Source organism: Triticum urartu, chromosome 1A (genome assembly GCF_056163025.1).
Source record: "Triticum urartu cultivar PI428250 chromosome 1A, HENAU_Tu73, whole genome shotgun sequence".
Taxonomy (NCBI): domain Eukaryota; kingdom Viridiplantae; phylum Streptophyta; class Magnoliopsida; order Poales; family Poaceae; genus Triticum; species Triticum urartu.
In genome coordinates this window covers 132,435,343-132,451,703 of record NC_141873.1, presented here as the reverse complement: position 1 = coordinate 132,451,703, position 16,361 = coordinate 132,435,343, and the positions used below count along the sequence as shown (strand labels likewise).

Here is a 16,361-nt window from a genome sequence, read left to right as displayed (position 1 = left end):
TCGGGGCTATGTAAATTAAGTTTCTTGGTACCTATGTATGTGCTTCCTTTGGTTTAGAACCACAGATGTGCTTTGGTATCATATGTCACTTGATTCCAACTTATGCATAATAAGTTTGCAAGTGTATACATGTGTGCTTCGTCCTTTGCAGAACAATACAATGCTTCGGTATACTTTATTCATGCTTCCAGAAATTATCAAACAGTGTTTCAATGACTCACTATCGTCTCAATGCACAATATTACCTGTGAAATACTTCTCAGATAAACACAATATGTCTCCTATAACATACCCAAACAGCAAGGTTTTGGTACTACTTTGGCATTCTTCAACCACCATAAAAACGTGTTTCAAATTAAACCATACATGCTTCCTAGAACAATACAAATCGTAATAGTGTGTGGAGAGAAATGTGACTAAGAATGAAGTATCCATATGTATCTCTATAATCTATAATCTATCTATATCTATATCTATATCTATACCAATATAAAAAGACCCAAATAGACAGGTCCAACTGATCTCGACCATCAAACTAAGTCAATCCAACGACCTGCACTGCTCTAATGGTGAGTGTTTATCATGCAATTAATATCATACCAAATATTGCACTAATCATAGAAGTAACACAGAAATAATAGCATACCTAATATCTGTGTACAATTAATACATTTCCTAATATTAATGTGTGTTGCACGTGCGCATTACTAGTAATACTAGTCAATATATACGTGCAATGCACGTTAATTTGGAAGTATATTAAGTGCATGTGGATATTAAGTAATAGAATATTGTTTGCGTGTTATTATGTGATTAACATTATATTAGGCATGAAATTAACTACACGCTAAACGTGTTGAGCGCTCGACATTGAAGCAGTCTAGGTCGTTGGATTGATATGATTTGATGACTGAGATTAATTGGATCTACCCCTTTTAGTCTTTTTATATTGGTATAGAGTAATGATAATAATAATAACAATATAAAAAGACACAAAGGGCAGATCCAACATATCTCAGACATCAAACAGTGTCAATCCAACGACCTATATTGCTCCAATAGCAAGCGCTCAACATGTTTAGTGTGCAATTAATAACATACCAAATATGGACTATCCACGTAATTAACGCGTAATTGGTATCCTACTTAATATCAACACACAATGAATTTTCTGTCTGATATCAACTTGCAATTAATTTCTGTCTGATATGAAATTGCGATTAATTTTCTGTCTGATATCAACATGCATTGCATGCATGCATTTACTTGTATCTTGTAGTGTTGGTAGTATGTTCATCATATGATGGACATGAATGAAATATATAATGAAACTAGTAAGTGTGCACGTGCAACGCACGTTTCATAGTCTATAATAAAACATATTTAATCTTATTTCTTGTATGGCGAGTTCTTTCCCGAACCATTTAAGTGTGTGCCCATGAAGTGAATCCGAACACATGTCTTCACATGAAATTCACAGTCACATAAATGTATTATAATTAATTACAAAAATATTTAGAAAAAAATAAGAAACAATATCTATTATTTGTTCTTTGACGATGATTCTCTCTTAAAGTTTCATGTATTGATGAAATCTGAATGCTTCGTTCCATGGCTGAGATATTGTTTAGAGCTTTATTCCCTTATTTCAAAACATGACCAAAATTTGCCTCCTCAGTCGAATATAATTCTACATATGCATTATACATCATTGTTATTTAAAAAATACCATGTGCAACGTATATAGAAATGACTATGGTGTAAATAATCACCCTGTGTACTGGAAAATGTAGCCCACCATCACACCATGAGTGCATGAAATTAGAAACCAAATAACCATGTAGTGAACCGGAATGTCTCCAACAAATTAGACGCCGTGCTACGCTAATATATGCACAACAATATTAAAGCAATCAGCATCCATGTATTCATCATTCTTTAATTTGTTCCTTATTTGTCTCAAATTTAACCTAATAATATGATAATGATTATAGCTTTTCCCCCATTCACTTATGTGAAATCGTAGTTATGTCAATTTTAATAACACAAGAGTATATTAGCTAGAGCTCAAAATGATCTGAAAAAATGTGGCTTACTACAACAAAGGGACATCATCAAGCATGTTGGTGCACAAGATGGTGAAAGAAGAAACGATTGCCAAGTTAAGCTCAAGTTTTGATGATGTGTTTGATGTAGGTAAATTCTTAGGGAGTCTATCCAGAATCATATAATCTGTGGGATCAGTACCGATTTCTTACATTATCATCATTCAGTTTCGAGTCCACTAAATGACAACTAATTTTGTTCTGAAATATGTCATATGATCATAATAAATTAGAGTCAGAATTCAAATAGTAATACAACATAGAATAAATATAATGTTAAGATATTATAAAACCTTCAGACCAACTTCAACGCTAGACCCCATCCTGTCCGTCCGCATCTTTTGAGGACAAACGGACACATGCAACGTCCCAACATGCGCAAGCATCCCCATTTTTTTGTCCCGGACGCATTCGTTCTACTCCATTCGCAGACTGGGCACGGTCGGGGCTCTACAGGCGCGGGACGTGGACGGAGCAAGGCGAGGAGGTTGCGGGCGGGCCGGTGCTCTGGCGAGGTGCGACAGGGCGACGGCGTGTGCTGCGGGCGGCAGGGTGGCGCAGCTGCGGGCTCTGCGGGGCACAACAACGGTGCTTCTGCGGGCGGCGCAACATGGCCACTGGCGACGACGGTGCGACTACGAGCGGCGAGGTGCGGCTGCGTGTGCTACATGAGTTGTGGGCCCAAGCTGTCTGTTTGGAATGCGTCCTGCGTTGGGTGCTTGGCCGGCGCAAACACAAATTCGGACGGACATAACCTTATTGCCATCTCAAACGGACAAAATTCAGACAAAACGGATGTCCGTTTGAGGCTGTGCGTTGGAGTTGGCCTCGAGATCAACCATTGATATATGACCGAACCAGATTTGTAAACACTTGCCGTAAAAAAAAGAAATCGGACAACCGGAGCAAACACTCAACTCCCTCACTACACAGGTGGATAAGCTCCTCTCTCCCTCACAGAACATGTCCGCCCCTCTTCCACTACATCCCCATCGGTGGCGAGACGAACACCCACCCCTGCCTGGTCCATCGCGGCCGCCCTTCCCCTACCGCTGATCTATGTCCCCTCCCCCACCCCCCTGCCGCTGCGCCGGTCCATGGCGGTCTCTTCACGCAGCCCGGATCTGCCGCCTACGGCTTCCACCTCGCTTCCCTTTTCCCCATCGCTCTCCAGCCCCGCGACGAACGCGTTCGCGGCCACCAGCCTAGTCCGCAGCCACGGCTCCTCTCCAACCGCCATGGATGAGTTTTGCCTCCAACGGGTCGTCGGCACCGACCACCGGGCAGCCTTGGAGGGATCCGGCAGAGGCTCCCCACCTCTACTACGGCTAGAGGAGGCCATCGATGCCCCCTACTTCACGTCGTCCCAGCAACAACGAGAGCCGCCGCGTCCGTTCGTGGGTACCCCCTGCTCAGCGTACTTCGTAGACGGTGAGGAATCCGAGATCCCCATTAGGATATGTATATGTGACTGCTTTTTGTCTAAATCTTGCGTGAACTGAACATAGTTGTGTGCATACTGAACTTTGACTGAAATAATTGCTTGAGAGAATTAGCTATCATCAAATTGTCTACTTTGTTAAATTTAATGTTTTGTTCAAAGTCTGCTATTGTAGGTTGACATGATGGATGAGTAGTCTGCTGATGATATCATCTACTCTCATTTGGTACTACACAATTCTTAATTGCGGACACTTCCTTTGTAATACGATTAATGGGGACATACAAAAAACATAGGTAGGAAGGTGTACCCATATGTCTCCACTTATTAGATATTAGTTCCATGTGAAGCGATGCAAATTGGAATACATTTTCCAGTACTTCCAGCTATTGCATGAATAAATGACAAAGCAACAAAGCATTAGCATCACAAGCAAAAAATAACATAAATCGTCTTATCAAAAGATGAGGCAGTGGGGCTAATAACTAACCATAGCAGTGAGGTCTTCGCGATTAATTCCCGTGCCTGATGAGTGTTGCTATTTACCTGATGAGTGTTTGTGTAGTTAAAAACAGCATAACAATTGCAACTTACTGTTTGTTATCTCGGAGCTGCACTGAGCATTCTTACATCGTTCGGCTTGTAATATTGTATAATTTCCTAAACACCATCAAGTTTCCAGAAAACTCATTGTTAGATGCATTGGATACTGTGACTGGTGCAACATATGCACGAAAGGGCTCTTAAGGCCCTTTTCTTCATCTATTTAGATAACAGAGGTCCTGGTCTTCTAGGATTTACACTTGTTTCAGTCATAAACCTGCTGTTGCCTTTTTAGTGTGCTGAAAATCATGACTTTATTGTTTAGATCATTTGAACGCTGCCTTGTTTCAGTTACCACCATATTTTCCTGAGAGACGTTATTCTGTCCTTTTCAGATGTTCTACAAGCAGTCTTGCCCGGGAAGAAAATGCACATCACGGGGAACTTGAGAGTGGAGAAGAAAAACCCAATCCAGGTATTTCACTTCCTTGACCAAAACCCTCCAAGAACTATCAACAAGAGAATGACTGTGTCCTTAATAGATCATTTACATGCTAAGTTTGACTATGTCCTGAATAGGTTCATTTACATGCCAAGTCGACACAGATTCATCATCCATAGAGCCTGAATGTTAAAACAAAATACTATATTGTTAAAACAAATGAGTTGGTTTCATATTCTTGGACTGGGACTTTCTTCTTCTCTCTCTTGGACTGGGTTACAAATAGATCATACAGGGTTTTATTCATTCAGTCATACATATTCGAATACTATACTGTTAAAACAACATGATGGAGGGCTCCAGTTTGATGCATCGTTAAAATTCATGCTGAAGTCACAGGAGGTAGATCTATTATGGTTTGCCCAAAAATTATGCATTGATCAGCACACTGTTGTAAATATGCAAAACAGTGAAGAACATTGTTATAAAGATGCAAATTTGACAGGGATTAGGGAAGCAATGAAGTACACACGTATTTGCTAAATAGAATTTCCCTTGTGCAGGCAGGTGCGTTGGCTGAGGACTTGGTTGGCGCCGACGTCGTCGGCTGCGGAAGGCGGCGATGGCCAACACTCGCTGGACGGCGATGGCGCAACAGTGGCTTGGCAGCGCCGACGTCTCACTGCAATGTGCGTTTGAACGGCGACATCGAAGAAAGACATCGAGATTAACTGGGATGGAACTGGCCACATACTGCGCACAAGAGGATAGTCTGCATCTGCGTTGGCTAGAAGCTCGTCGGCGCAGGCGTCGTCCGCTGCGCATGGCGGCGATGGCGCAGGACAGGCTGGGCGGCTGCGACGTACGTCCGGGCGGGCAAAGGCAGGAAGATCGAGTTGATTCCCGTAAGTTTAGCCGTTTGTTGTGAGGCGGACGTATCAATTGCCGTAATTGTGGCTGTTTTTCTGTAATTGATTGGCTTGAATTTTTTTTGCGGGAAGGTAGAACTGTTCGATCGATGGCAGAGTTTTGTCCGCTATTCTAAATTGCTAAACGCACACAGGTGGGGCCTGACTTTAATCTGGACGGTTAGATGCCTAATCTTGGGGTGGTAGTTTGTCTTGTTTTTCCCTGTGTACGTTTACCTGGGTGGGCATAGTGAAGAATATGTTTGCTTGTTTAATAGTAGTAGAAAGGAAGCATCGTGTGTACGCAGAAACATGTGTGATTATAGGAACCTCATACATGGAAGCAATGTGACCGGAGAAAGTTTGTTTGGAAAACTGAATGAAAGTGAGCATCCCGTGTACACAGAAATATGCATGATTACAGGAACCTCATATATGGAAGCAACGTGAATGGAGGAAGTTTCTTTGGAAAACTACCAAGGGAGAGCGTATACGTGTTTACAGGGACCTCAGATATGGCAGAATCGTGCATACAGAAAATTCGTTTCAACAACTGCCAAGGGGGTGTGGGCATTATTTTAGGGATGCATCTAACGCTCCAGAACCTTTTGATCCAACGCCCATCTACTGCTCTGACAGGAAGCTACGCATCAGTAGTCTGACACATAGCGGCGCCCTTTATTATATGTAAGTGATAAATCTCTCAAATCATTTGGCCATGTTTCCACTTCAAGCAACATTTTCATTTGATTGATTGATTTCTTTTTTTTTTTTTTGCAATACTAGCTCACCGGTGAGAGTAGTTTGATCAGACTTTTGGATTTGTGTGACTATCAGGGATTCTTTGATTCTCTAGATTCAAAAGGCGTGGGAAAACGAAAATATGTGGGATTATAATATCACGTCCATTTGAATCCTAATAAAGGAATTTGTTTCCTGTGATTACATCACAAGGAAAACAAGAGATTTCTTTCAAAAGGAATGAGTGGATGCAAATATTTCTTACGAAATGTACAGCATACTTATCCTTAGGAGAACTCATGCAAACGATGTTGGCCAAAAATGCTAAACACACGGGCATTTTACGAAGCTGTTACGGGGCTAACTATACAATTTCTCCACCGCCTCCCCCTGATTTTCAGATGGGTGGGGCCCAACCTCCCCCTTAATCCAATAGTAACTTGCCATGTCAGGAGGAACTCCGTAAAACCTAGTAATAAGCCCGTGAATGTAGCGTTGCTGTGATGTTGGCCCTGTTTCGGCTTCATGCAGTTTTAGTTATTCGTCAACACTGATCAAAATTAAGCAATTTCATTACTGATTTATAAGTTCTGGCTTCCAAGCTAACATACAACACTTTTAATTTACCATAGCAACATAAAAAGGCAGGTCCAACCACTAGTCCATGTTATCATACATGAGTGTGCGTGTGCGTGTGTCTCACGAGAATATATTTTGACGCCCGAAACAACCGTGGGACTTTTTTGCCACTCTTTATTATTGATCCACTCTCTTTTTTTTCTTAAGCTTTAAGCACGCTTTTTGTAAACTTACTATTATTTCTTCAAAATAATATCATGAGAAGAATCTTGAGTATTGTATTTCGTAAACATAGATAAGGTAGACCAACCGTCTATGAGCAGCGTTCGTTGAAATATGGGCCACATAAAGTTATAGAAACATACAAGACAAATAAAATGGATGAGCGAAAGATGAAATGTTGCAACTTTTTTTTCTTTTGCGTGCATTTGATGAGACGGGCGAAGGAAGCTGTAAATGCGGGGGAACCATACCAAAGGAGTTGGAACACAGAACCACAACCGGAAAGTCACAGGGGCATGCACCTGTCAAGCCCTATTCGTTCGCTCGATTTGCCTCACGATTCGTGAAGTAGTTGGATCCCGAACAGGGCACCGTAAGTTTTAAGTTTCAGTCGTTGAAACTTACAATTTTTTATCTGAAATTTGCGATTTTCTCACTTGCTTTTACCATGTTTCATAGATAAAATTTTAAGTTATTTTTTCTGTTGGTCGTAGGAAAAAATGTGATTTTATTGTTTGCGCGTACTAAGTTTCAAGAGTTGAAACTTAACATTTATTTTTAAAATTCATCGAAATGTATTCAAAATGAATCTTATTTGAAAGCGCTCATCACGAGAAACACAAATATGAAAACAAAACTTAATTTGAACTTTCTGTTCAAAAGATATAAAAGATTGAAAATCAAAAGCCAAAAAAAAAAAGCACAGCCGAGAGACTGCATGCTGTGAGACCTACGTGCTACAAATCCTCTCCCAACCACAACTAGATTTATTTTTTCCAAGGATGATGCATTCAGCACGTATCTGTACCGATTTGGTACCTGGTCGTGCACAACCAGCCAAACGAAGCCCATGCATGCACGATATCGTGTCGAGTGAGCACCATAAAACAACTGCATTCTAGGTTAGGATTTAAAATCTTCGGTACTGTTACAAAAATCTACGGAAAAGATAACTGAGACCGTTCGTTAGGAGAGCATGGCATTTCGCTCCTTTCGTGTGAAAGGTGTTGAAGGGATAAGCTAGCCATTACGCGCCGTCGATTAGGAGATGAAACAAAATGGGAAGGAGGGTTTTATTCCAAGCTACGACATGTCCAAGTCTGTACAGTCTGTACAGCGTCACCGAAGCAGATCTTGCATTCGTCTATGTATACATATCGAGATTGGGACCTTGCTACTGGTTATAGCAGCCAGCCGGCGTCTTTGATTCTTCCTTTGCGGGTCTTTGAAAGGAAGTGGGGTATGGTAGGCAGGTTTCGCAGCATGTTCTCGGATGACAGATATAGAAAAGTTTCAAAAAAAAAGGAATGACAAATATAGAAGGCCAGCTATACTTCTGCGGAAATGGTGTAATAAAGTACTGGTTGACTGTAGGACGGTAGGGAAGAAAACTCGCTTGCGTGGTCGGTCGTGCTTGCTCTTTTTATCACATCCACGTTACTATCTGGTCATTGATCACAATTAATGGTGTTTGTATTCTTTTTTTTTAGCATTAGTACAAACACAAGCGCTCATATACACGCGCATACACTTATAATGCGAGCACCAGGATTTGAACCCTGGTGAATTGGGGATACCACTGTCCATCTAACTAACTCAACCACAGGTTGATTCGCAATGGTGTTTGTATTCGATTAGTATAGAGTGCTGGTAGTTTGAGCTAAGGTTTAAGATCCTGCACAGAGTCGTTGTATTCACTGAAAGCAATGTACAGAGTGCAAATAGAAGGAGCCTCAACTGCTCCCGTAGGTGTAGGCACGCAGGCCATTAGCAAGAAGAGTGGATCGTGATCCTGATGACTAGGAGATGGTTACAACAGAGATGCGGCACAGAATTATACAGCATATGTTAGCAGTTTGTTTCCTCTAATGCATGTCTTCTGAAACATCTGTCAGACTATCGTCTATCGTATACCTCTTCCTCACACTTTATAGTAGCATTTAGCCGGCCTCTTTGATTCTTTCTTTGCTGCGAGAAGGGTTCATCAAGGAGGTGTTGCACTTAGAATGGCTGGCAAACCCAATCATGATGCCAAAGAAGAACAACTCTTGGTGCATGTGTATCGACTTCAAAAACATTAACCGGGCGTGTCTAAAATATTGACCAGATAGTAGACTCCACTGCTGGCTGCAAGGGGATTATGTTTTTCAGATGCTTATTCGTTGTCATCAGATCAGATTGAAATAAAGTGATTAAATAAAAAGGGCCTTCATAATCATGTTTGGGCCTTTCTGATATATAATGATGCCATTTGGACATAAGAATGCTCATGCTACTTATTAGCGTATGGTTCAAACTTGTTTGCACATGCAGATTAACAGAAATGCAAGAGATTACGCAGACGACATCGTCATGAAGTCGTTCAAGGGATCCGATCTCCCGACTAGCCTTGGGGAAACGTTCAAAAATCTTCAAGCTTATGACATCAAGCTCAACCCACAGAAATGCATTTTCATGGTGCCTGCGGGAAAACTACTCGGTTATCTTGTTTCCGAACGATGAATCGAAGCCAACACGAAGAATATCAATGTCATCATCAGAGTTACATGAGTGTTTGATAAAAAAAACTACCACTCTAGGGGTATCCGTCCCACTGAACTACCACTTTTTAAAAGTGATCGAAAACTACCAATTTTTTTTAATTTTGTGACTAAAAACTACCACTTTCAGATAATGGCCAGTTTAAATGATTTAAACACGTTTATGACATACGGGACCCACCCGTCAGGGCTGATGTGGCGGCAAAGTCAACTCTGTTTATTTTGACCATTGAGTTGACCGTTACTACAGGTGAGGACCACACGTCAACGCCTATATTCTTCTTCTTCCTCCTCTGTTTTCTCTCGTAGGCATTTCAACGAATACCTAGTGTTCGTGCCAGCGTGATGGAACAGACCATGGACGCCCCGTCGAGCACGCGGAGCTGGTTGCCGACCATGGGAGTGAGTGACGACGAGGCCGCCATGGCCGCGTTCAACACAGACGGCGATGCAAGTCCGAGCATGGCGCCGTGCCCGCCTTCTGGTCAACAGCGGAGGTGCCTCCACGAGCGCCGCGCCCTCGACCCCGTGCTTGCTGTCGGAGAACGAGGCATGCATGTGGGTCGTCGCGCTCTACGTCGACGATAGGCGACGGTGACGCCGACCGCGACGCCCACTCAATCGGGAGCGGCCTCCGCACCGTCCCAACATTCCTCGCCAAGTCCCTCATGTCCGTCTATCAAGGCGACTCCCGCAGCGCCGCGCGCCTCGTCCGGACCGGCCGCAAGATTGCCACGCGCCTCGCAGCCTCCTGCCTCCATGCCTTACTCCTGCTCCTCGGCTCCACGCGGGAGGCTCTGCTGCTGGGAGGCGTTTGAAGGAAATATGCCCTAGAGGCAATAATAAAGTTGTTATTTATATTTCCTTATATCATGGTAAATGTTTATTACTCATGCTAGAATTGTATTAACCGGAAACTTAGTACATGTGTGAATACATAGACAAACAAAGTGTCCCTAGTATGCCTCTACTTGACTAGCTCGTTAATCAAAGATGGTTAAGTTTCCTAACCATAGACATGTGTTATCAATTGATGAACGAGATCACATTATTAGAGACTGATGTGATGGACAAGACCCATCCGTTAGTTTAGCATAATGATCGTTTAGTTTTATTGCTATTGCTTACTTCATGACTTATATATATTCCTCTGACTATGAGATTATGCAACTCCCGAATACCGTAGGAACACTTTGTGCGCTATCAAACGTCACAATGTAACTGGGTGATTATAAAGATGCTCTACAGGTGTCTCCTATGGTGTTTGTTGAGTTGGCATAGATCGAGATTAGGATTTGTCACTCCGAGTATCGGAGAGGTATCTCTGGGCCCTCTCGGTAATGCACATCACTATAAGCCTTGCAAGCAATGTGACTAATGAGTTAGTTACGGGATGATGCATTACGGAACGAGTAAAGAGACTTGTCGGTAATGATATTGAACTAGGTATGATGATACCGACAATCGAATCTTGGGCAAGTAACATATCGATGACAAAGGGAATGACGTATGCTGTTATGCGGTTTGACCGATAAAGATCTTCGTAGAATATGAAGGAGCCAATATGAGCATCCATGTTCCGCTATTGGTTATTGACCGGAGATGTGTCTCAGTCATGTCTACATAGTTCTCGAACCCATAGGGTCCGCACGCTTAACATTCGATGACGATTTGTATTATGAGTTCTGTGTTTTGGTGATCGAAGTTTGTTCGGAGTCCCGGATGAGATCACGGACATGACAAGGAGTCTCAAAATGGTCGAGAGGTAAAGATTGATATATTGGAAGCTTATTGTTGGTGTCAAAACCGGCGGATCTCGGGTAGGGGTCCCGAACTGTGCGTCTGAGGTCGATGGTAACAGGAGACCGGGAACACAATGTTTACCCAGGTTCGGGCCCTCTCGATGGAGGTAAAACCCTACGTCCTGCTAGATTAATATTGATGAGTATGGGGGTCTACAAGAGTTGATCTACCACGAGATCATAATGGCTAAAACCCTAGAAGTCTAGCCTATCTGATTATCCTTGTCCTTACGGACTAAGCCCTCCCGTTTATATAGACACCGGAGGGGACTAAGGTTATACAAGGTCGGTTACATAGAAAGGAAATAGTATATCTGGCTGCCTGGCTTGCCATCCACGCAAATAAGAGTCCTATCCAGACACGGGAGAAAGTCTTCCATCTTGTATCTTCATGGCCCAATAGTCTGGCCCGTGTCCAACAGGCCAGACGCCCAAGGACTCCCTCAGTAGCCCCTGAACCGGGCTTCAATGACGAGGTGTCCGGCGCGTAAACGGTCTTCGGCATTGCAAGGCGGGTTCCTCCTCCGAATACTCCGACACAGTTTCCGAACATAAAGATCGTGTACGGATCTGCAAAACAAGTTCCACACACCACTGTAGAGAATATAATATTTCACGAGTCCAATCCGCTGACAACTTTTTGCAACGTAACACTACATCACCTCCCGGTCATTATTTCAAACCGTTTTTCGGCCTGCCGCTCCATATTTCGAGACGCAACTTTATTGGCACGTCTTGTCAAAGCAGAGATCGTGTCCCCCTATCGCGGGTAATCCAACTGCGCCGTTCGCACAACCCTTGGGAATAGGCAAGTTTTAAGGCGAGTGGGGATGCGCTTGATATTCACCGTCTTTATAAGGGGATAAGGATTCCCTTCTTTCACCCACACCTTCTCTCTTCGCACCTACCCACTCTCAAGCTCCAGCGCCCAAGCCCTCATATTTTCTGCCTCAAGAAAGCACTTCCAACAATGTCCGGATCTGGAGCGCAAGGCAAATGGATGGCCTCCTCCGTCAAGGATAAGGACATCACCAAGCTTCGGGAGGCCAAGTATCTGGCGAAGGAAATCACTCATAGGCTTCCGGCCAAGGGGCAAATCGTCCCCAACCCAAAGCCCAATGAGAGGGTGGTGTTTATCTCCCATTTCGTCCGCGGGTTAGGGTTTCCTCTCCACCCTTTTGTCCGCGGACTCATGTTTTATTACGGGCTAGATTTCCATGATCTAGCTCCCAACTCTTTCCTCAACATTTCGACGTTCATTGTCGTGTGTGAGGCTTTCCTCCGCATCCCACCCCACTTTGGACTATGGCTCAAAATCTTCAACGTGAAGCCGAAGGTGGTGGATGACAAACACACGGAGTGCGGAGGCGCCATGGTGAGCAAACTGCCCAACGTCACATGGCCCAAGGGTACTTTTGTGGAGACCGTCAAAGAGTGGCAGAAATTGTGGTTCTATATCACAGAGCTCCACGATACCACCTGGGTCACGGCTCCCAAATTCAAATCCGGAGCTCCAATGCGGCTCACCTCCTGGATAGAGAAGGGCCTGAATTGGTCCTCGTCAGATGAGCTGATCGCGCTACAAACGCGCATCCAAAGCACGGTGGACAAAAACATCAAGCTCGTCAATGTGATTCAGGTGATGTTAATCCGCCGGATCCTTCCATGCCAGAGCCGGACTTTCCCTTTGTGGGAATTCGATCCGGAGAAGCACCGGACCTTGGAGAGACTCTTCGAAACCACACACAAATATATCTGGAAGTTGCTCTTCAAGGGCAATGAGACACCGCCGAAGACGGACGAGGACCGCGGGCACGAACTGGCCCATCCTGCCAGTGCGGTAAGTCTTTCTTGTTTCAAGGTGTATCCTCTACTTGCTTATTAAAGGAAGATACCTAAACTTCACTAGCAATTTTTTTAGGTATGGACAGAGAAAGCGGAGCGGATTAAGTGTCCGGCTCCGCTGCCCGAGGAACCAACTATCCCTCTTCTGTTGAAGATGCTGGTCCTGGCGCCTTACCAGGCGCCGGAGAAGAAGGCCAAGGAGGCCCGGGGTGGCCTCCGTCACAAAGGAGCTCCGGACGAGACTCCCTCCTCCACCGCCGAAGACGATGATAAGGACGACGACGAAAGCAGTTCTCCCCCTGAGTGGGGAAAGAAGAAGAGGGCGGCCTCCACAAATCTGGAGGCAGAGGCGTCCAAGAGGGGGAAGAGCTCCCTCGTGGATAACTCCGCGTGGGACGTCGACAGCAGCCCAGAGCCGCACCACCGAAACAAGCCCCTGCCCACGCCGTGAGTGCTCAAAAGACTCTGACATATTCATGTATTCGACCTCTTCAGTTTGCAGTTTTAATGCTTTAAATCATGCACTTGTAGTCCGGCCCACGACAGCTCCCTGCGATCCTCATTAGGAGGTTCGCTAGATTCGAAGGTGATGGCCAGCGAGTCACCGTCGGCCGCTCAATCTCCCATAGTTAGGGGCGACGACGAGGTGCTGTCCAAAAGGACCTTCCCAGGCCGGCCTATACGGCTCCGGAATCCGATAAGCAACCTCCTTCGAAAGAAGGAGGTGTGCCTATTCCACCGGTGACCTCTGTCTAGCCAGAGGCACCGGATAATCTGCTGGATGCATTGCGAGGCGCTTCCATTGTGTAGGAACACCGTATCCTTATGGGTACGGTGGTTGAGATGGTTCAGTCCGTCAAGAGCGGACTAGCCGAAGCCTGCACCAACCTGCTGACAGGCTTTGAGGTAAGCGGTACGAGAAAGAAGGTCATAGTATAGACAATGTAGCCCCTAAGACACTGTCCGGTGTTCGGAATGGAAAAGCCGGACAGAGGATCAAGTAATTTTTGCAGGAAACTAACTAAATATGTCTTATGAACACAGGCATCGCTGCTGGCCGCCACCTCTCATGCCGCTAAGGTCTCTGGACTAAAGCGGAGTCTGGAGTGGGCCAAAGAAGAGCTCAGCCTTGTGAAAAGGTAGCTGGTAGGACAAGCAAGGTATGTGGAGACCTGCCGTATATTCGGAAAGAATAAATGATGTATATTGATTTTAGTGCCGTGATATTTGTAGGAGAAGCGACTGAGGTTGAAACCCTCAAGGAAGCGCTGGCCGAGGCCGAGGAGAGGGCGGCGAAGGAACAAGTTGTCCGGAAAAAACATGAGGCCAGGGTTGGGGAGGTCCACCAAGAGCTTCATGATGCTTTGAAGAAATATGAGTCCTTGGAGCGTCAGCATGCGGACCGAGAGTCCGAGCTTGAGAAGGCCCGCCAAAGCGCACAAGAGGCCCGGACCGAAGCCCAAGACGCCTCCCGGGAAATCCAGGAGGCCAAAAAGATCGCGGCGGGTAAGGCTTTTATTATGCTAAGCAGGTATGCGAAGAAGAGATATCTCTTACTCACCCGGGTTTGGAGTTCTCCAGGGGCGTTTGTGGATCTACCACGCAGCGTATCTGACGCTGCTGAATTCTTTCGAGCTGAAGAGGGGAGCTCGACGGAGAAGCTGTTCTGGTCGCAATACCTTGCGCCAAAACATCCGGTGCCCTTGAGCGACCAGCTAAAATAGCTGGTCGAACTGCATAGGGTGGCCGAACTGACCATGAAGGACTTGATAGTCCGGCTGTGGCCAACCGAAACTATACCCAACAGCTACTTCGGTCTCGTGAAGCGGCTAGTCGACGCCTGCCCTCGGCTTGATGCCATCAGGCGGTCGGTTTGTATCGAAGGTGCACGGATGGCCTCCGCCCGTGTCAAGATGCAGTGGGCGAAGATGAATGCTGCCACGATCGCGACCGAAGGACTGCCCGTGGGCAAGGAGTACTGCACGCCCAAGCGATATTTTAGCGAAGTCCTTGAGGGATCCTGCATTGTGGCGGAGCAGTGTACGAAGGGCGTAATCTTTGAATGAATATTGTTATATCGTCTCGCCTTGTATTATAAAAACAAGTTCGTCTATGTAATATAATGTTTGTTTAATATTTTTACCTCCTGTGCAACCGTGTTTATGAAATTTTGAGAGTTGGCCAGTCATCTGCTGCTACCTCTTGAGCACTTGCGTTGGTTTTCCCTTGAAGAGGAAAGGGTGATGCAGCAAAGTAGCGTAAGTATTTCCCTCAGTTTTTGAGAACCAAGGTATCAATCCAGTAGGAGGCCGCGCACAAGTCCCTCGCACCTACACAAACAAATAAATCCTCGCAACCAACGCGATAAGGGGTTGTCAATCCCTACACGGTCACTTACGAGAGTGAGATCTGATAGATATGACAAGATAATATTTCTGGTATTTTTATGATAAAGAGAAATAAAAGATGCAAAGTAAAATAAATGGTAGAGAAAATAACTAAGTATTGGAATATTAATATGATGGAAGATAGACCCGGGGGCCATAGGTTTCACTAGTGGCTTCTCTCAAGAGCATAAGTATTTACGGTGGGTGAACAAATTACTGTTGAGAATTTGACAAAATTGAGCATAGTTATGAGAATATCTAGGTATAATCATGTATATAGGCATCACGTCCGAGACAAGTAGACCGACTCTTGCCTGCATCTACTACTATTACTGCACACATCGACCGCTATCCAGCATGCATCTAGAGTGTTAAGTTCAAGAGAACAGAGTAACGCTTTAAGCAAGATGACATGATGTAGAGGGATAAACTCATGCAATATGATATAAACCCCATCTTGTTATCCTCGATGGCAACAATACAATACGTGCCTTGCTGCCCTACTATCACTGGGAAAGGACACCGCAAGATTGAACCCAAAGCTAAGCACTTCCCCCATTGCAAGAAAGATCAATCTAGTAGGCCAAACCAAACTGATAATTCAAAGTGAATTGCAAAGATAACCAATCATACATAAAAGAATTCAGATAAGATTCAAATATTGTTGATCGATAAACTTGATCATAAACCCACAATTCATCGGTCTCAACAAACACACCGCAAAAGAAGATTGCATCGAATAGATCTCCACAAGAGAGGGGGAGAACTTTGTATTGAGATCCAAAAAGAGAGCAGAAGCCATCTAG

At 44.6% G+C, this 16,361-nt stretch overlaps 1 protein-coding gene across 1 annotated transcript; it reads left to right on the top strand.

Annotated features, from left to right (window-relative positions):
- The first annotated feature begins 3,105 nt into the window (after positions 1–3,105).
- Positions 3,106–5,714, top strand: LOC125513563 (uncharacterized). Its single transcript, XM_048678695.2, has 3 exons — positions 3,106–3,536; positions 4,485–4,564; positions 5,095–5,714. Exons 1-3 carry the CDS (start codon positions 3,203–3,205, stop codon positions 5,260–5,262), a joined length of 582 nt encoding a protein of 193 aa, XP_048534652.2. The 5' UTR covers positions 3,106–3,202; the 3' UTR covers positions 5,263–5,714.
- The last annotated feature ends 10,647 nt before the right edge of the window (positions 5,715–16,361 follow it).